The sequence below is a fragment of the Sander vitreus genome, chromosome 8 (assembly GCF_031162955.1).
Source record: "Sander vitreus isolate 19-12246 chromosome 8, sanVit1, whole genome shotgun sequence".
NCBI lineage: Eukaryota > Metazoa > Chordata > Actinopteri > Perciformes > Percidae > Sander > Sander vitreus.
Window position 1 is genome coordinate 28,837,057 of NC_135862.1, and position 19,991 is coordinate 28,857,047.

The 19,991-nt window shown below is 39.3% G+C and overlaps 1 protein-coding gene across 2 annotated transcripts; it reads left to right on the forward strand.

Moving 5' to 3' along the window:
* The first annotated feature begins 6,978 nt into the window (after nt 1–6,978).
* LOC144522558 (putative E3 ubiquitin-protein ligase HERC3) lies at nt 6,979–19,141 on the forward strand. Of its 2 annotated transcripts, XM_078257734.1 has the most exons (23): nt 6,979–7,262; nt 7,430–7,547; nt 7,747–7,823; nt 9,122–9,343; nt 9,510–9,601; nt 9,922–10,052; nt 10,226–10,350; nt 10,445–10,521; nt 10,613–10,719; nt 10,851–10,910; nt 11,399–11,504; nt 11,803–12,001; nt 12,639–12,787; nt 12,931–13,047; nt 13,176–13,274; nt 13,495–13,662; nt 13,767–13,913; nt 14,103–14,269; nt 14,389–14,455; nt 14,585–14,655; nt 17,713–17,896; nt 18,027–18,135; nt 18,500–19,141. In XM_078257734.1, the coding sequence occupies exons 1-23, from the start codon at nt 7,034–7,036 to the stop codon at nt 18,715–18,717; spliced, it is 3,039 nt and encodes a 1,012-aa protein (XP_078113860.1). In that variant the 5' UTR covers nt 6,979–7,033; the 3' UTR covers nt 18,718–19,141. The 2 variants fall into 2 exon arrangements, with proteins under 2 accessions (XP_078113860.1, XP_078113861.1); XM_078257735.1 differs by lacking the exon at nt 7,747–7,823 and having other exon boundaries at nt 7,171–7,262.
* Nucleotides 19,142–19,991: the final 850 nt, after the last annotated feature.

Below are 19,991 nucleotides of genomic sequence, written 5' to 3' on the forward strand. Positions count from 1 at the left end.
TGAAAGACAATTATATCGGAGACAACAAGATTTAAAGGCAGTACCCATGGTGCACCCACACAGGTGTTTTCACTGCCTGATTAGACTTCAGGACTGGGTGGGCATGTTCACACTGTCCGTGATTGACATCTTCTCCACTCTCCTGTTGCACATGAAGTGGGACAACTTAATCATTTTGAGTTCAGTGACCTTATGTTGTTCCTACCTTCTACCTTCACAGAAGTCTAATCAGTCAGAATAACTGAAACCATCTTCTCTGTTTAAAAACGCAAAGAAATTGAGCTAATGGTTGTAAGAAATAGACTTTTCCACACCAGATATTTGACTTGTCATAAGCACAGGTGGAAATAATAACATTAACGATGGAAGTGTCCCAATAAGGTATTCCAGCGAGCTAGCGCACAATACCAGGACCTCCCCTAAGTGGAATGCAGCCATCATTACTGCTATTAAATACACCTGTGCTTTACCTGCTATGACATGTCAAATATTTGCAGTGAAAACTTCATGCACATTGTTAATGTCATTAATCACACCTGACTGATTGTCTTGTTTTTTCTATTGTAACATGTCAAAATGTTTTCGGTGGAAAAGGCCTATTGGGTCTTATTATTTACATTTTCAATAATGTATAATATGAATGAATACAGTACATGAATGAATGCCCAGACCACATTGCACTTTAAAAACGTCAGCCACATCTAGAATACTGCATATACATTTTCAAACAATATTGCAAAAAGTAAATAAAAGAAAAGAAAATTTTTATTTATCATTACACAAATCATTGGCAAAATGTACCTTTTTTCTAAGTAGAAAGAAAAAAAGAAAGAAAGACCCCCAAAAGACAGATAGAGAGAAACATTGTGAAAGACAAAAAGCATCAGAGTAGGAGAGAGAGTGAAAAGAAACTGGGGGAAAGAGAAAAACAGAGAAGAAAAGAGGCATCCTCTGTAGTCATGTTGTTCTGTGAACTGTGGAAGTGGAGAAGGGGAGATGATACTGTGGATGTATAAGTCCTGGTACGGCTCAGTACAACTCATTCCCCTGAAGCTGAGTGTACACACACACACACACACACACACACACTGACAATGCTGGAAGTGCTCAGTGCAGGTTGTTTCTCAAGAGGCTGCATTCCTTCACCTCCAAGACTCAAGATGCTTCAAGAGGATAAAAATGTTGACATGAGTATACTAAAGCCACAGCAGGAGAAATTGGTATTTAAAAAAAAAAAGTCTGAATCATTGCTGAGTAAACTGAAAATATAGAAAGAAAATACTATAATGTATCATTTTGTTGGTACTTAATTCTAACAACCTTATTTGAACATCAATAACTTACTAATTACATTATTAAAAGGTGATTGGCAGCCTCTAGCAACAGCTACTCTGTGTTTTTCATCTTGTGTCTCCGGGTTGGATTTGGAGGGAAATCTGTTTTATTGCTTGATGGCACAAAACAGGAAGAAGACGATGTTCATCCAGCCCAGGCTGAGCGAAAGCTTTGACAGTTTCTGGCAGTGGTAGATGAAAAGAATGATGGAAGAATCACTTCCAACATGGTTATCCTCTTCAGTCCAGCCAAAAGAACAAGGGAACTCTTGGAGTGTATGTGAGATGGGCATTTATTATTATTATTATTATTGAATGTGGTCTAGGTTTTTGAAAAATGTTTGGTTATGGATTAATTATAAGATTTGCCAAACTACATTTCTGATATGTTGGTCCATTATGAACTTTTTATAATTAAACAAGTTCATTTTGCATCAAGTACTTTATACATATTTTAATTGCTATATTATATGCATTATTAAAAACTGGGCCTCCAAATTTGCATCTGAGTATCTGTAAATTAATAAAAACTGACATGCTGATAAGATATGGAGGAAAATGTAAAATTTTAAGTAATGGTAGTAGGCAAGTATAGGATGTTTAACTCTTGTGTTGTCTTTGGGTCAAATTTGACCCGTTGTCTAAATTTCTATATCAGAAATATAGATTTGATTATCCTTCCTTTAATATTAGTCTAAATAATTCATAATTCCTGCTTTTTTAACTAAAGAATTAGGTACAATTTCCTAAATATGAGGTTTATTGACCATGAATTCCAAAAATAAGTGTAAAACTATATAAGTTGGTGATGGTGTTCATACGTGGTAGTGAAACTAAGTGTTATACGTAAAAAAAAATTAAAAAAACGCCAAAAATGTTGAAAAAAGAGACAAAGACGCCAGAAAAAGTGTTGATTTTGCATGGTTGAATGGAAGACAACACAAGGGTTAAATTACAACCATATCAAAGTTATATATTTATAGGTCCCCAAAAAGGCAAAATTGTTTATAGACTGTTTTTGCCTGATGAAAATAATGAAAGTCATTTAATCTGCAATACAATCTTTGTAGAACTAAATCAGACTTGCTTATCTGTGTTCGTGCAACAGCTCAGCAACAGTTGTTTGGGCACTGGATGCTCTGGTATTCTAAAAATATTCACTGATGTGTTTTCCAAAAAAAAAGACCAATGAGAAAAGGATCATTAAAAACCCCTGTGTGGTTTTACCATGGGTGTGCATTTATTCATTTATTCAATGTAATGTCAAAGCAGACCAGATAAAATTATTCTATGAAACAACTGATTATATTCTGTCCAATCCAACCCATAAATATAGTACACAGGTGGCATACCTGTATTCAAACTGCATTTGTGACCTCATTTTATTTTAAAGTGCTCCAACAGAAGAAAGCAAACAGAGTAAAAGGAGGAGAGAGATGATCTACTTTGCTGGAGTGATGCACTGCTGGGGTCAAAAAGGTCAGGACAGATTCAGAAACTTTGAAGACATTTTAAAATCATTTGATGAACATACCTACACCAGCACCAGCTGCTTTTAGCTGCTTCTGCCAGATCCTCTCACTTGTGATTTGTTTCTTAGCTGTGTGAGAGAGCAGCAGAGGGAGAAGAAGGTGATCAACAGACACAAAGAGAAGAGATAGAGGTGAATGACGAGCAGAGATGCTATCAGCATTTGGCATTCTTACCACCCACTGCCTCTTTTCCCTCCTGTCTCTCTACTCTGGAAAACTAAGGAGATGCTTTAGGAGACCTTAAACATCAAAAGTGAATATGTATGTCAATTGATTTTTACATATTGGTAAACAAATTGCAAGACAACTGAAAGTCTTTATCTTCCTATGGTCTTATTACTGCAGGTATTTTATAAAAATTAAGATGTCATTTCCCATGACACTTGTTGTCTCCTGCTGCAAAAAGAATGTTATCCAAAGAAAACTTCTCAAAGCATCACCTTTTAGTCAACAGTGCAGGTTTATCTCCTCAGTCCTTACTTGGATGGTAAAAATGATTTGGTAAAAAAGTACAATTGCTTCAAGAGTGTCCCCAGGTTTCAGCAAGTTAATGTAAAGGCCAGTACATATTACATTAATAACAGGTCTGTCCCAGTGGATCCATAACAGGTCTGGACACACTGGATCCCCGACAGTAACACTGGAGAAAGATTGAGTCTCTACCTCCACCTTGTGGCTAACCTTTTGCAGTATATCAAGATCAAGCTTTAACTCTATACTGTACGTAAGACAATTGTGGGAGAGAAACACAAATTTTTATTTTTTATTCTGACATTCTGTTTTTTTGTAATGTAATGTCCAGTTTTTATTTATTAGAAAAATAATTCAATGAGGAGAACACAGGTTTTTCTTTCCAAATTGAATGTCTATTCCAAAGGACGTCAGGTCTGTACACACAATGTCTGCTTCACCCTTTTTGCAAAACATTACACACAGTGATTTATAAAACTCTACACACATTTTCACACCTTAGACAGAATGAGAGGGGGAGCTCAAAGAGGAGATGAAGGAGGAAGAGGAGAAGAAGGAGATAGAGGAAGAGGCCTAGGTAGAGGAAGAGGAGAAGGAGGTAGAGGAGGAGGCCCGGGTAGAGGAAGAGGAGAAGAAGGAGATAGAGGAGGAGGCCCGGGTAGAGGAAGAGGAGAAGGAGGTAGAGGAGGAGGCCCGGGTAGAGGAAGAGGAGAAGAAGGAGGTAGAGGAAGAGGCCCAGGTAGAGGAAGAGGAGAAGGAGGTAGAGGAGGAGGCCCAGGTAGAGGAAGAGGAGAAGAATTGGATAGAGGAAGAGGCCTAGGTAGAGGAAGAGGAGAAGGAGGTAGAGGAGGAGGCCCAGGTAGAGGAAGAGGAGAAGAAGGAGATAGAGGAAGGGAAGAGGAGAAAGAGGTAGAGGAGGAGGCCCAGGTAGAGGAAGAGGAGAAGAAGGACTTGAAGAGTTGATAGAACCTGAACAAAGAAGACGAGGACCAACTTTGACTCAAGAAATCCGTGCAACACTTATTGACCATGGTATCAACCATGGACTGACACTGATGGAAGCTGGACGAAGAGTCCAACAAATCTCAGCAGAAATACTGTTGCGTCAGTAATTCGAACATTTCATCGAGAAAACAGGTAAGCTAACCACACAGTACATTGAAACTGAAGCTTGCTGTACTTATCATCAATATTGTTTACTGTGACATTTGACAGTAGGCTGCATGTGTATTTTTTTTATATATCTTTTTTACATAGGATTGAGGGTCGAGGACACCAAGGTGGAAGGGGCCCTATGTTCACTCGTGCACAAGAGGCCGCCATTGTGAACATGGTTTTGACCAATAATTGTATCAGGCTGCGAGAAATCCAAGCCAATATCATCAATGATGACCATATTTTCAATAACATCCAACGAGTCTCTCTGTCAACATTAGGTCGAATCCTCAAGAAAAATCAAATATACAGGAAGCAACTGTATCGGGTACCATTTGACAGAAATTCAGAGAGAGTGAAACATCTGCGCAATGAGTATATGGAGGTATGTATTGTTCATCTTACTATGGTGTGGTACTGTGCACTGCTCATAATGTTCTGGCACAAGAAAATACTGTGCAATAGATATTGAATAGCATCCTATTGTCTTTTATTCTGTTTCAGAGAGTCTTGCAAATGGATGCTGCAGAAATTCAACATGACTTTATATATGTGGATGAGGCTGGATTTATCCTTGCGAAAACAAGAAGAAGAGGGAGAAATGTAATTGGACACAGGGCAATCACCAATGTGCCTTTGCGCTGCTATTACACAAAATGGGGTCCTCCACCACCATGTAAATCTGGGACCCTATAATGCAAATCTAATACTTGCATTTCTTGACAGATTGCACGAGATTGTCACATTGTCGTTTGGGACAATGTCTCATTCCATCGGGCTGCTCTGGTCCAGAATTGGTTCCATGAGCACCCTGAATTTGAAGTCTTATACCTTCCCCCATACTCCCCCTTCCTGAATCCAATAGAAGAGTTTTTTTCAGCATGGCGGTGGAAGGTATACGACCTGCGGCCCTATGACCGTTTGCCCCTCATTCAGGCCATGGAGCAGGCCTGTGATCATATCAAAGCAGCTTCTGTGCAGGGGTGGATTTGTCCACACGAGGCGATTCTTCCAAAGGTGCCTTGCCAATGAAGACACAGCCTGTGATGTGGATGAAATCTTATGGCCTGATCCAGACGGAGAGATGATGAATAGTTACAGTATTCTTGTTGCTTTTACAGTAGTTTTTCTTCAAAGTCAACGTGTAGCAGTAATTTATTTGTCTACAGATTTTATTTGTTTCATTGATTTCATTGTTGGTTGATTACTGTAACTGATTATGGTAAGAAATACTGTAAGTATTGAAATAAATACTTGAAATATTCAGTCTGCAGCATCAGTGTTGTGCAGTGCTTGGTAAGTTTATAGTAGGCCTATTTGTGTACATTCTCCCTATATCTCAAACTAATCATGAAGAATGTTGTGGGTTTGTCACTATTTTTTTTGTTATCTAAATTATCCCTTACATAACAATGTCTGGCAATGTCTTGACATTCTTGTCAAAAACATTCTTGTAGAGAAGTGTAAATGAGTTTTAAAGTTGGACACATGTCCAAATTAACACCATGTTTGTTTGGACTGCTGAATATACAGTGTGTTGAATATTCTGTCTGTCAGTCTACTGATAGCATTACATCCAGTCAGTGGTGGAAGAAGTATTCAGATCCTTTACATAAGTAAAAGTACTAATACACCACTGTAAACATATTGTGTTACAAGTAAAAGCCCTGCATTGAAAATGTTACTTAAGTAAAAATGTGTAGGTATCATCCGGAAAACTTACTTAAATAATAAAAGTAAAAATACTCAATGCAGAAAAAATCCTCATATTTAAGAAACAGGAAACGATTAAAACAGTTCTGTCAATCAACTAAGTATTTAATTCTTTCAGCTGTACATCTGTACAGCTGTATATCGTTGAGTAGTTTAATTTCTAATAAAAGACAATATTTTATGAACTAGGCTACATGTGTTTTGTGTGCAGTAGCCTACCTTAAACTTAAACTTAAGTACAGTACTTGAGTAAATGTACTTAGTTACATAGGTCTTTCATTGCTATCTGTTTTAGCTGCTACCTCAGAATGAGCTAAAAGTGGAATAAAACGGTGAATATCAAAATAAAATAACTTGTAAGCACATTTATATTAGAGGTTGTGTATTCTGTATTTGAGGCTCCTTACTACGCCTGTGTTTTTTTTTATTATTGACATAATGAGCTACTCTTAAGCACATTTTTTGGGTCACTTTCTGAAGGGCTAGCTACATATTTCCCAAACAACAAAATTACGCAACTCAAAGTCACTTCTCCCTGGCCAAGCAGTGTTCACTCTTTGTATATGAAACGAAAAAACTCCTTTATAGTCATTTATATTAATAACCGTCTATATTCAGTTTCACTTTCATTTGTCTTCGTTTAAAGGTAAAATCACCTGACTCGTGTCAGCGTGACACCCGGCGTGTTGTAGTTTCGTTCCATCCTGCTGATAATTTTTAGGTTTAGGTTTTGTTTTCCGTTGCTCACAGCAGAGTTTGTGTCCAGTTTAAGTTTCGTTACCGAGTACTAAAAAGCAGCTGTGGGCCCTGCAGAGGCGCTGTGACAACATGTTTGCATGGGGAGAGGACAGTCAGCGGGGCTTTCGCTTAAAAGATGGCTCAAATGTCGACAGTAGGCCTACAGCAGATAATGGGGTTCATCTTTTGAACGTCAGTTATCACATCACGGATCTGTCCGGTGGTAACAACGTGCTGGCTTTCGTCAAAAATAACGGAAACTCGTTCATTATTCGCACAAATTTGAGCAAAGATGGGAGAAGAGCCCGAGGAAAACAGAGTGAGCATCAGTCTTATTTTCTGTTCCTGCCAGTAGGCTATTTATTTACGTATAACAAGTTAACTCAACCTCTTGCAAAGAAAAGTTTTCTCATTTGCAGTAATGGTGACATATAACCAGACGCATCACTTACACCTGCTGTGTTCCTGTGGTCTGTGTTCTTTCAGAGTTTGTTGAGTGTAAAGAGAAGATTCAGGCTGTGAGTTGTGGTGATGATATGGTCATACTGCTGTCTGAGAGAGGACAAGTTCTCTGTGTGGACGCAACTCGCACTTACATTCCAAGGTAAGGAGCAGCTAAGGTTATGCTGCCAATCACTTTCCTGAATTTGAAAGAAATGTGTAAAATGTGATGAGATTTTGAACAATGTGACTTTTTGTTAAATGTGTCTTACAAAATCTTTACTTGGATTCATACTGGTCAGCTCTTATAACTAAGTATTCGAGCTTACAGTATACATTATTTCTGTTTCTTGTTCTCTCAGGCCCCTGGAAGCTTTGTGTAAAATACCAATTTGTCAGGTTGCTTGTGGGAGCCAGCATTCAGTTGCTCTGACCAAAGGTACAGTAAACAATAAACTGATGTTTAAGCTGAAAGGAGGAATATATCTAGTACTACTGGTATCCAGCCATTCAGATAGGTTGGGTTTTATGTGCCTTGGTTATGTCTGAGCCTTCTGCCTTTATTGGTGCTCAGAGTATTAAACAATTACAAAGATTTGTAAGGATTGAGAAAGAGATTTTGCTGTTGATATTATTTATGTAATTCTCTTTTTTCATTTAAAAGGAAACTTCAATGTTTCAAGGTGTTTTTGTGTGTGTAATTTGGGTGAACGGATCCTTTATGATTATTAGGATCCTTATTTCTACCACTGGAGTAGCCTATTGGCTCTTTACAGTCATAAGCAAAAACATGTTGTATGTATTGTTCTTGTATCCACATACTACCAGCATCCGGTGCATATGATTGAATGAGTCAGTGCATTGACATATGTGAAAACTAAATACTGTAAATGCTTTAAGCTATAGTGCGTAGTTTCTGTCGCCCCCATGAGGAATTCTAAGTAATGACATCAACACTGTGGGCACATCCACATGACGCAAGCCTTGGATGATAGAGCAATAATTCCTACTCCTAATACATCACAACACCCATTACTAACCTGTTGAAGAGCAGTAAGGTGACATCCTAAAATGTTCTTTTTTCAGCGCCTTCCAACTAGGAAAAGCCACACCAATGGTTATCTGTGTTTGTCTTCTCTGTCGGTCACTTTCTTGTTGGGTTTTAGTCCTTCTGCTGAACGTGTAGGTCTTCCATTTCGTGGGCGCTCGCTGCGGTTGTCCTTTCTGGGCAGTGAAGTAAAACACATCACACAGTTTTGTGTTGAATATTTTCTATACACCAGTAGTGACTGAGGCCAGATGTCAGGCAAGAGTATAAAAAAAGCAGATTACAGTATTGTTCGTCTATATTCATGCCGTTCCACTCCCTGGATTCTATGGTTAACTGCTCCTCAGATCTCTGGAGGGTAAATCCAGACAGCTAGCTAGTCTGTCGAATCTGAGTTTTCTGTTGCACGACTAAAACAACTTTTGAACGTACACATGTTCCACCAAAACAGGTTCCTTCCCGAGGCTATTTTGCAGAGGCACCAGGGCTCCTTCCGGTGCTTTGCGATTGTGATTGGTTTAAAGACATGCCAATAAACCAGAGCACTTTTTTTCCCTCCCATTCCGGAATGCCGTGTGGACTAGCCAGACCCTCCTCAGCAGCACTGTGGTGGAAGGTCTGGCAGTGCGAGACTACAGTATTGTAGACGGCACTAGTGAGCTCACAAAGTCATTGTTATTTCTCCACAGATGGTCAGGTGTATACATGGGGCCAGGACTCCAGGGGCCAGCTGGGTCTGGGGAAGAGGAAGCCCGGCGCCAATTCACTCCAACACCTCCGATCCCTGTCAGCGCTCCCCCTGGTCCAGATCGCTGCAGGGGGAGAGCAGAGCTTCGCCCTCTCTGTCTCTGGAGGTGTGTTCGGCTGGGGCAGAAACCACTGTGGACAGCTCGGGCTGGGAGACACAACAGGTACTGTAGCAACAAGTTCAATTTGTATTTGCTTCCTTCACTTTCATTTTTTACATACATTTAAAGATTAAATATACAAGCAATACATGTGCAGTAGTTAGTTTAAAACGTATCTATACAACTGTATTTCCATGACATGCAAACTTTTGTTAATTTATTTCTATAGACAGACATACACCAACTCCTGTTCATTGCCTGAACATGAAGGAAACAATTCATATTTCCTGTGGAAAGGACCACACTGCCATTTTGACAAAGGTTAGATTCCTGATTTGTACTCTTTCCCGACTCTTTCCTTAGTAACTTCTCACAAGTTTGTGTACAGTATTGTTAGTGTTATTAGATGTTGTAACCACTAACTTAACACATTTTACACATTTACCTTTACACATATTTGCTTGAAAACGAGCGCTTTCTATCACGCAGACAGCATCAGACATTATAAATAAAATAATTCCAATTTACTCACCAAATAACAACCATGTACAAATGGAATGACGGAATAAGTTTTAAATTAAGTTGGGTGGACCCAAGGTGCTAAGGAACTTTAAACTATAGTAGTATGGTTGCTTCCTCAGACTGGTGCAGTGTTTACATTTGGCTCTGGCCAATATGGACAGCTTGGGCACAACTCATTCAAAGATGAACTACGACCTCGGCTTGTTGCAGAGCTCTTGGGGGAAAAGGTCACCAAGACTGCATGTGGACGGTACAGTATATCACCTTTAACAAATGCAATCATTCTGAGAACAGAATTTTACTTTAAATATTGCAAGAGTCTTGGAAGCTGCTCCAATGAAAACTATACAAAAAACTAGACAATCAAAGTATCTTTATGTCTCTGATGACATTAAACATGTCTGTAATATATCACCTACTCAGACATCACACATTAGTGTTGACAGACTCCAAGAGGGTCTACTCCTTTGGGTGTGGAGAGCAGGGGCAGCTGGGACATGGAGAGGAGAGTCATCCGTCTGTGCCGCTACCTGTTCAACTGCCACAGGGTAACTACATTTCTAAAATAAGTTAATTAAATAATATGAATGCAATGAATGGTTTCACGAAAGAGATTACATTTTTATTCTATCATTATTCCAGACACCACTGATGATCCTAAAGTCAGAAACATCTTCGCAGGAGGAAACTGTTCGTTTGCAACATGCAGGTCTAATGAGGTACCAAACACAAATACATACAGTACAGACCATGATGGTCGAGTGTACAGTATAATGATGTGACCATCAACCCAACTTTTTTATTTGCCAGGACCTTCATGAGGAGGCAAACAACGATGTAACACATCATTGTCTCGATGATGTGATTGACAAATGGACCTCTGAATGTGATTCAAAGTCATGGAAAAAGATAAAACAGTAAGTATATTGCATTAGAAGTTTATATGTAATTACTGTGTCATGACTGAAACTATTAATTTGGATCCCTAGCTATTACATGTAACGATGTTTTGTCAGTGCAATCGACTAAAAATGTTAAATCTTCACAGGGAAATTCACAGGATGTTCTCCTCTGCATCTTGTGTGAATGCAAGCTTCCTTGAGCAAAGGTAAACACAGTGGATGATCATCCCTTTTTTTGTTCTGGTGAATTATAACATTTACTTTCTAGCCGTGCTAGCGGCATTGCTCTAGCGATAGCAATGTCTGTCTGTCGGTAAGACTGGAATATCTCAACAACTATAAGGATTGTGATGAAATTTGGCACAGACATTCATGGTTCCCAAATGATACGTTTCAATTACTTTGGTAATTTCCTGACCGCATTTTAGCACCATCATCGGGTCAAAGTTTCAATTTGTCCAATACACACAAACTAATGACCTTCCCATCAGCCTCAACTATACCTTGTGTTTAGTACTAAACTAAGAAGTTTATCACAGTACACATTATAGCCTACCTGCTAAATATCAGCATGTTAGCATTGTCAATGTGAGCATGTTAGCATGCTAGCACTTATCTCAATGCACCACTGTGCTACATAGAGCTGCTGGTACAATATGGATGTGAGCTTAGTCTTTTTTCTTTGTATTTTTAGCAAAGATAAACATTTCCAGACTTCATCAAAGTACTCCGGCTTGAACTTGTCACTTGCACGACGAGCTTTCAAGAAACTGGTAAAGAAGGACAATGTTTTCGCAGAGGTATGTAACTGAAATGGATCTAATGTGTACATGGCTGCCAACACTCCAGTATTTCAAGGCCATCTCCTGGCGTACCACAGTGCTTAAATTGCAGTATTTCTGTGATAGGTTGATGTTTTTTCATAACATAAATAAAATTACAAATATAAATCTGGTTATCATTTTACTTATTTATTTACTACTATTTATTTGTTACTGGCACAGTGAGATTTATAAGGCTGCTAACTTGTCTGAGGCAGTTAAATAAATAACCAAAATGTCCTGATGTTTTTTCCTTTTCCTTTTTTCTAACTAACAGCTTGAGGCTGCTGTCCTGCACTTGCTTCCTTGCCTTGATAAGAAGCCTGTGGGAGTGGAGGGATTGAGAATCTACCTGCTTCTCAATGAGCTCCTGCATGTGATCCAGAGACAGAAACGGCAAAAAATGAGCACAAAGCTTTCTGAGGTGGTCGCTGCTGCTGTAATAAACCTGTCTGCTGACAGCATCCAGGTCATAGGTACTGTCTCCACCACACATGGAGCAACAGCAAAACACATTTTTATCTTGTTCTTTTAATAATGTTATATACATTAAAGTTATAATAATAGAGTTTTCATGAAATCAAACTCCATTTTTAAGACTATTTATTGTCTGCATACTTTCTGCATTAGCCATTCAATGTATTTACAATGAGCAGTTACCTCTCCATAGAGCAGTTTTTATTGATAGCTGGAGGTGTGCATGTTTGACTTTTTACATACAGTAGTCAAACATGCACACCTCCAGCTCCTCAGCAAGATAACCAACTAAATGTTGTGTGGAAAACTACTTGCGCTGTGTGCAGCATGAAATCAGATCACAGTCGCAATTATTATTGACTATCTTGATTAAAACAATGTGAGTTTGTTTGGCTGCACTGTAAACAGATACACCAGCTGCTGTTCTGTTGTATTCCTAACAAAGTAGCTGCTCAACGAATATTATGCAATCCCAGTTGCTGTAACCCTGGTAACCATGGGTGTCCACAAATCAACCAGGACTGAAACTTCAAGGATTATACCTTTAATAGTTTGAAGGTATGTTATTAACATTGGCTCAGTTGTTAAATGCTCTTTGACATTAATGTCTGCAAATCTCCATGTTGTCTTCTTTAGGGGACTGGTGGTCCTCACTGCCACCTTCCACCATGGTTAGACATGTTAAGGTGTGGAAGCAGGCCCTCTCACTGATCCTGTCCTATGAGCCTGTTCCTCGCAACTCTGGAGTCAGAAACCTGTTACTAGTCCTCCAGTACATGTACAACGTCAGTATCAGTTATAGGCTGTATTTTCTATGACTGTCACAAATAATGATCCCTAAGCAGTAATTCTACTCACTTTTACAACAAATTATGGCTTTTCACTTTGCTATACTTTTAACCTAATGAATACAACACTTATTTTAAAGGCCAACAGCAGGATTGCAGAGCCTCGAAAGATGCCAGAAAGTGATTTTTGTTTGTTGATTGACAAAGACTTTCTTCATGAGGATCTGCGGCTTTGGCATTTACGGTCACAACGCAAGGTACAAGGTCTCCCTTTGTTTCTGTCACTTTTCAGACACTTTTCAGACACTTTTCAGACATATACATACATTGAATCCATATACATACTGTTAAATGTGAAAGACCTGTATGTTTTTTTCCCTTTCAGAATATGCATGCTGAGCCACTTATCCTTTGTAGCTTTCCAATTCTGATGGATCTGGAGTCAAAGCAATTTGCTTTTGACATGAATGTTGAAATCACCAAGGTAACTGAAGCCTTGAACTGTGCCTCATACTAGCCTTTACACACGATACTTTCAGGATCAAGAAATCACCAGGAAATCCTGTTTTTTATTCAGTGTGTATTATTGCAGTATGAAAGAATATGTTCTCCATGTGAGAAACACACTGAAATTAGGCGTCAGTTACACAACACAACAACGGTAAAATAAGCTATGAGAAATGAAATCTTGAACTTTATTCCAGGTGGAAGCAATACAACGCACCTACTTGGATTTGTTTTGGGAATATGGATGCATTCCCCTGTCTCAAGACCTGCTCTTTCAACTGGACGTGAGGCGAGGATCAGTTTTGGAAGACACCCTTGAACTACTGGCGGTTGCTCTTCACAGTGACTACAAGTTGCCACTTGTGGTAATTATGTAGTTTTGATATAATAGTCAAAGCCACTAAACTTGCATTATTGTATAGTTACTCTTGTATAAGCCACTCTTAGTTTGTGCCTTTGTGTCTTCTAGATTGATTTTGATGAAAACCTTACAATCGATGATGTACCGCTCTACAAAAAAGACTTTTTTCACGAAGTCTTTCACGAGATGGTGTCAGTTGAATATGGGATGTTCATGTTCAACAACTCCAAAACGCTGGCATGGTTCCCTTCCAAAGTAAAACATCCTCATATAGAAAAATATTTTTTTCAGAAATCACTATTTAATGAATTCCCTTCTAATGTTGATACGTAATAATAATGACATAATATTCAATTCAGATCATAAGGTCCTACCTCATAAAGAAATGTCATATTTCTTTTCTATTTTTCTGATTAAAAAAAATGTCTCTTCCATCAACAACAGGCAACACAGGAGGTCAAGAGATACTTCCAGTTTGGGCTTCTGTCTGGATTGGCTATGTACAACCAGTGCATCATACACCTACCATTCCCATTGGCTCTGTTCAAGAAGCTGCTCGGTGTCAAACCTTCACTGGTGGATATGATCGAATTCAGCCCATGTGTTGGAAAGTAAGATGACATTACTGTATATTTAAATCACACACACTTTTGGTTTTAGGTGCTGATTTATCTTATCATACTGTAAACATTGGACAGCATATTAAATGTTCCTTTGTTTGTGTTTCAAGGAGTCTACTGGAAATCCTGGAAGACTACGAAGACAATGTCATAGAAAGTCTCAACATGGATTTCAAAGTATGTGTTTTATAGATGGTCAATAATCTATTCTCATTTATCCTCCTTCTGATATCCAACTGACAATCTATTATCTTTTACCAAAACAGTGATTTCACCATCTTCTTCTTTCTGATAACTGATCAACAGATCAACTGGGATGGGACAGACGTTGACCTTGATCTTGACAATCCTGAAAAGCCAGTGACAGGTCAAAATAAGTAAGCATTTATTACTCTGCCCAAATATTTGTGACATTAGTATTAATTAGTGCTGTCAGTTAAACGTGTTATTAACAGCGTTAACGCAAACCCATTTTACCAAACCCATAATTTTTTTATCGCGAGATTAACATTCTTTTTGGCATAGCAAACTTTGTAGTTTTTTTCACATGCTGTTGCAACAACTAGTAATGTTAGAAAAACTACAACACCACACCGGATCTAGCTAGACCGGAAACAAAACAACAGGCACACCGCATACACTTGTTTGGGCTTGCGAGCCGGCCAAAGAGTAGGCCGTAGGCGAGCGCGAGACACCGAAATGGATGCCAGTAAGATTTTGAATGGAAAGTTTACTTTTAAAAAGTTGCCAAATGGTTCCATTGACAAGATCAAAGTGATCTGTCTGTTTTGTCGTTATGAACTGAGCTATCATCGCAGCACGTCCAGTCTGAAATACCACTTGATGGCCAAGCACACAGCTGATGCGAATTCTCCGTCCCCTCGTCAAGGCCAGGCGACAAAAGCACAAAGCAAGCCGATCCATTTTTCCATGCATTAAAATGAGAAAAAATAATTGGACAAAAAGAAATCTAGGGACATTTAGAATAGATAAAAATGTGCGATTAATTGTGATTAATTGTGAGTGACATTAATGTGATTAATCGCAATTAACTATTTTAATCGTTTGACAGCACTAGTATTAATATATGGGTTCACAATACACTATAAATACACATGCACTTTTAATACATTATGTAACACAAAATCTGGGGTGTCACACAAAGTGTCACTACAGTCAGCCGTGTCACCGACCGTGAATTGAAGTCTGAGTGGAGTCACGAGTCCAGGACTCGAGGGCTCCATCGCTGCCTATTATACATCAAAATAGTCAGAAACTTCATCCAACTCCCGAGTCCTAGTTTATAAATCCTCGAGTCCAAGTCATCAGTGTGTGAAAGCAACTCGAGTCACTAGTCTTGAGCAGGGATCTTCAACAGGGGGTCATCAGAGTCAATGCAGGGGGGCCTCCAAATTATTGTAAAAAATTTAAAAGTCTTAACATGAATCCAACATATTATTGGATTCATGTTATTGTAGGCCCATATGCAACTTCATTTTATACAATACATGTAGTAGGGGATCCCTGCTCCGTCTCTCTTTCACTTAAGGGGTCCTTGGCTTAAAAAACATTGAAGACCCCTGGTCTAGAGAATAGCGACTCAAGTCCTCTATCACTGCTATGAGTGCAGTGAGAGTGGACCAAAACAGTGAAGTTGTGGGTTGAAAAATAGCAGTCTGATCGGGACGAATTTTTCCGTCCGAACCAGGCCCGCGTCCGACAGAGCCTTGACCGAACCCGGCCCGAGCCCGACAGGCATTAAGATATTCATGTCCGAGTTAAACACAGTTAAAATCTCTTTTTTTTCTCATACTAATGACACGTACATTTGTTTGTGTGGAAAGCTTTTATTAAGCAGCTATAGGAAGGCATTCATAAATGTCAACAGATGAGCGCATCAGCGCACACGGGGGAACAAGCGCACGTTAATAAGCTGTTTAATTTAAAATGTTCAATGTGTTAACCTTTCCTGCTTGCTTCGATTCCGACCATGATCAGAAAACCAGGGGAGACTCGTTACCTCCAGGGTTAAAATCCCGTTTCTGGTGAGCAAATGAATGAACTTGGCTTTCAGTCTGGGGTTTATCTCGGACACTGCACACACTGTGTACAAACCTTAAACTTATTCCACCAACTCTGCTCCGGTCGCATCTACACGTCTGCTTCCTCTTTCTCTATCTCTCTTCTGCCCACTTTACACACGCACTGAGCTCTCTTAAAGGAGCCGCAGCACCATTTTACAACAAATGCCTTATCGCACTGATGTGACTGAGCCCGACCCGAACCCGACCATCATTTCTAAATATCTGTCCGAACCCGGCCCGGCCCGTCGGGTACCGTCAGGACCCGTTGGGACCCGTCAGGCTCGGGTCGAGTATCCATGCCTTATTAAAAAAACCCAAACAATAATTTTAAATATACCATAAAGCTCAAAAGGGCCGAGAGGAACTGTCTGCTGATAATTTGGTGTTTTTCGCAATGAGCGACCTCTTCCACAAAACACATAATTGTGCAATCCATTGTTAATATGAAAAAATAAAATAAAGCCTTCCTAAACAAAGCATTTAAGCGATAAAAAACAAGACAAGGGGCGACCTCTAGCTCACCCAGTAAGAGCGTGCGCCCCATGTGGCCTTTGCAGCGGCCCGGGTTCGAATCTGACCTGCGGTCCTTTGCTGCGTGTCATCCCCCATCTCTCTTCCACCTTTCCTGTCTATCCACTGTCACTCTGAAATAAAGGGAAAAAAGCCCCCACCCCCCCAAAAAAACAAGACAAAATAACCCCTTGTATTTAGTGATCAAACTTTGAATCAAAACTTACTTTTTATAACTTTTTTTATAGCTTCATGTGCCACTAAGCAACTCTCATAGGAATGAATGTGGCCCTCCCTCCAACGCAGTATCCAGTTTTCTTTATACAGTCGTGATCATTCCTTGAACGTTCAAGGTGACAAAGACGTTCACAAACGTAAACAAGCCAAGTTAGACCTCAGAGTAAATGCTTGCTAACTACTGTAGCCATGGGTAATAAAGCTAAAACTAGGAGGCTCCCTAATCTAAACCAACGTGAACCAAAACCACCAAAAAACTTTTATTACGTGCCATATTGACGACATCGCAGAAGGCTATAAACCATAGCCTTCTGCGATGTCGTCAATAATGCATGTAATGCTTCTTCTAATTCATTCAGAGCATTTCGCTATTTTTCGAGGAAACTCAACAAATCCGCTCACGCTATGCTAATGACATGTTTGCCAAAACTAGATATCCAGCCATAGCCAGAGACTATATTGTATTATGTTTTGTAGTTCCACGGTAAAATGCCTGTCAAAGAGTTTGGATTTCAATCACTCATTCTTGAAATTAAGTGGAACAGAGCAGTTAATAATTGGACAAACTCTTTTATTGACTTGAAACTTTAATCTGCTAAACAGGAAGGAGTTTGTGGATGCCTACGTGAATCATGCCTTCAACACATCAGTGGAGAGTGTGTTTCAGGAGTTCAAGCGTGGCTTCTTCCAGGTGTGTGACAGGGATTTGGTGAAGCTGTTTCGACCGAAGGAGCTGCAGGAGGTGCTGGTGGGCAAAGACTTCCAAGACTGGGCAAAGCTGAAACAGGTAAGGTCCAAAACAAGAGCTCCTCGTGGTCTAGTTTTCTCTGCACCTGATTTATCGCTTCCTCATGTGCTTGATTTGAATACTTCAAATTAACAGAAGTAATTGTAACAGTCTGTTTCACTGCTTTTAGAACACAGTTTATGAGGGGGAGTACAATACCACACCACCACACCCCACCATACAGATGTTTTGGGAGGTTTTTGATGAACTAACTGAGGATCAAAAGAAAGCTTTCCTTTGTAAGTATTGTAAAGAAAATAATAAATCTGCTACTACTACTAGACTTGCTATATACTGATGTTGACTCAAGGGACAGCAACTAATCATTGGAAACAAATTAAGTTAATTATCAATATTGTTTTACCACCCAGAGCCTTTTCAATATAGATGGTTTATGAAAGTTTTTACATGTTTTGTTCTCGACACTTGGTATCTGGTTAGTGGGAAAGTAGATGATGTTTTACCAACAACGGTGGTTGCTTGGACAACTGTTATACTGTAGTTAGCATGAGCAGTGATACAATTATGTCTGAATCAGCAGTCTGACTTCAAGGTAGTGCAGAACGCAAGAAATTTGCTGATTACCACTTTTCCCTCCACTAGGGTTTGTGACTGGCTTTGAAAGGGTGCCGTTTCTTCAAATGGAAAAGATCAAGATGACTGTCAAAGTTCAACAAGTCCAGGACCTCTCCTACGACCAGTACTACCCTATGACACACACATGTTTCTCAACCCTGGAGCTGCCCTTATACTCAACCAAGGAGATCATGCAAACCAAGCTGACAGAGGCCCTGAGCAACAACAGACGAATCTACAAGTAGGACTTAACACTGTAATAGAGCACTTTGTAAATGGATGACCAAGGAGCAGCCTTTGTAGCTACTGGCAGTGTAACTGTGTATAAGCAAACTTTAAAATTAATTGTGATGATTAAGCATGTGGGGTGTCTATAAAAAATGCATGCCTCATAGTGAATGTGTATATAACTATGGTCAGGGAAGTCTTCAGTAAGTGATTGTATTATTTATTTTGGTACTTCTCAGATCATAAAGAGTGTGATAGAGTTTGTAATTTCGAGGGCCTTGTAAAACCAAAAATGTTTCATACAGTAAATAATGTGTACAGCAAAGCATACTTCTGTATATTGTAAAGACTTTACATGTTCATTAAAAAATGTAATGTAAGAAAATATTTGTAATGTATTTGCACTGTGAAACTGGTTTAATTAAACAGCAGCAAATCTTACATATCTCCAGGTAATACAGCTTTGAACCTGTTTTAAACAGTCTGCTTTAAACAGGCACTGGAAGAGATGGACATAGGAAAGGCAAGATCATCCTTCTTAATACCTTAATACTAAGACAAAAATGGAGTTCAAAACAAAAAATGAAATCTGTATCTTCAACTCAAACGTCACAGAAACATGGAGAACCACAAAAGCAGCAAGCAATAAACTTCAAATCTTCGTAAACAGATGCTTACGAAACGTCCAATCTACTAGCCAAACAATAACTAATACAGAGCTCTGGCAAATCACTAAACAATAACCAGTTGAAACACAAATCAAAAAGAGGAAATGGGGTTGGGATGGGCTTACCATGAGGAAACCACCCTCCAGCACGACCGAACAGGCCTTAACCTGGAACCCACAATGGAAAAAGAAAGCCAGGAAGACCCAGGTACAGCTGAAGAAGGTCTATGGAGGCAGAACTCAAGGAAACAACATCATCCTGGAAGGAAGCGGAGAAGACCGCCAAACATCAAACCAGCTGGAGAAAGTTCATGAATGACCCATGCTTCCGGCATGGTCCCCACTACAGTGAAGCAACAAGGCCCTGGACTTTTCTTGAAGACCCTGTTTATTTTTCTTCTGGTCCACATATTAATTTCAAGGATGATACTACTACTATATAGTTATACTGTATATAGTTTTGTCCTTTTTTACTCATGGCACTGTGTTTTACTCCTTTACCTTTTTTAAGTTTATATTAATGAAATTATGAATATACACTTGAGTGGAGATTACTAAAAAGTATATTTAACCAAAGACAATGTTATCTCAAATTGGCCATTGCAGACTTGGAACTACTGTACC

Coding starts and splice junctions, on each gene's coding strand:
- LOC144522558 (XM_078257734.1), top strand. CDS start 7,034: ATGTTTGCATGGGGAGAGGACAGTCAGCGGGGCTTTCGCTTAAAAGAT. Junction 11,505..11,802: donor AGGACAATGTTTTCGCAGAG/GTATGTAACTGA, acceptor TCTAACTAACAG/CTTGAGGCTGCTGTCCTGCA. Junction 12,002..12,638: donor TGACAGCATCCAGGTCATAG/GTACTGTCTCCA, acceptor TGTCTTCTTTAG/GGGACTGGTGGTCCTCACTG.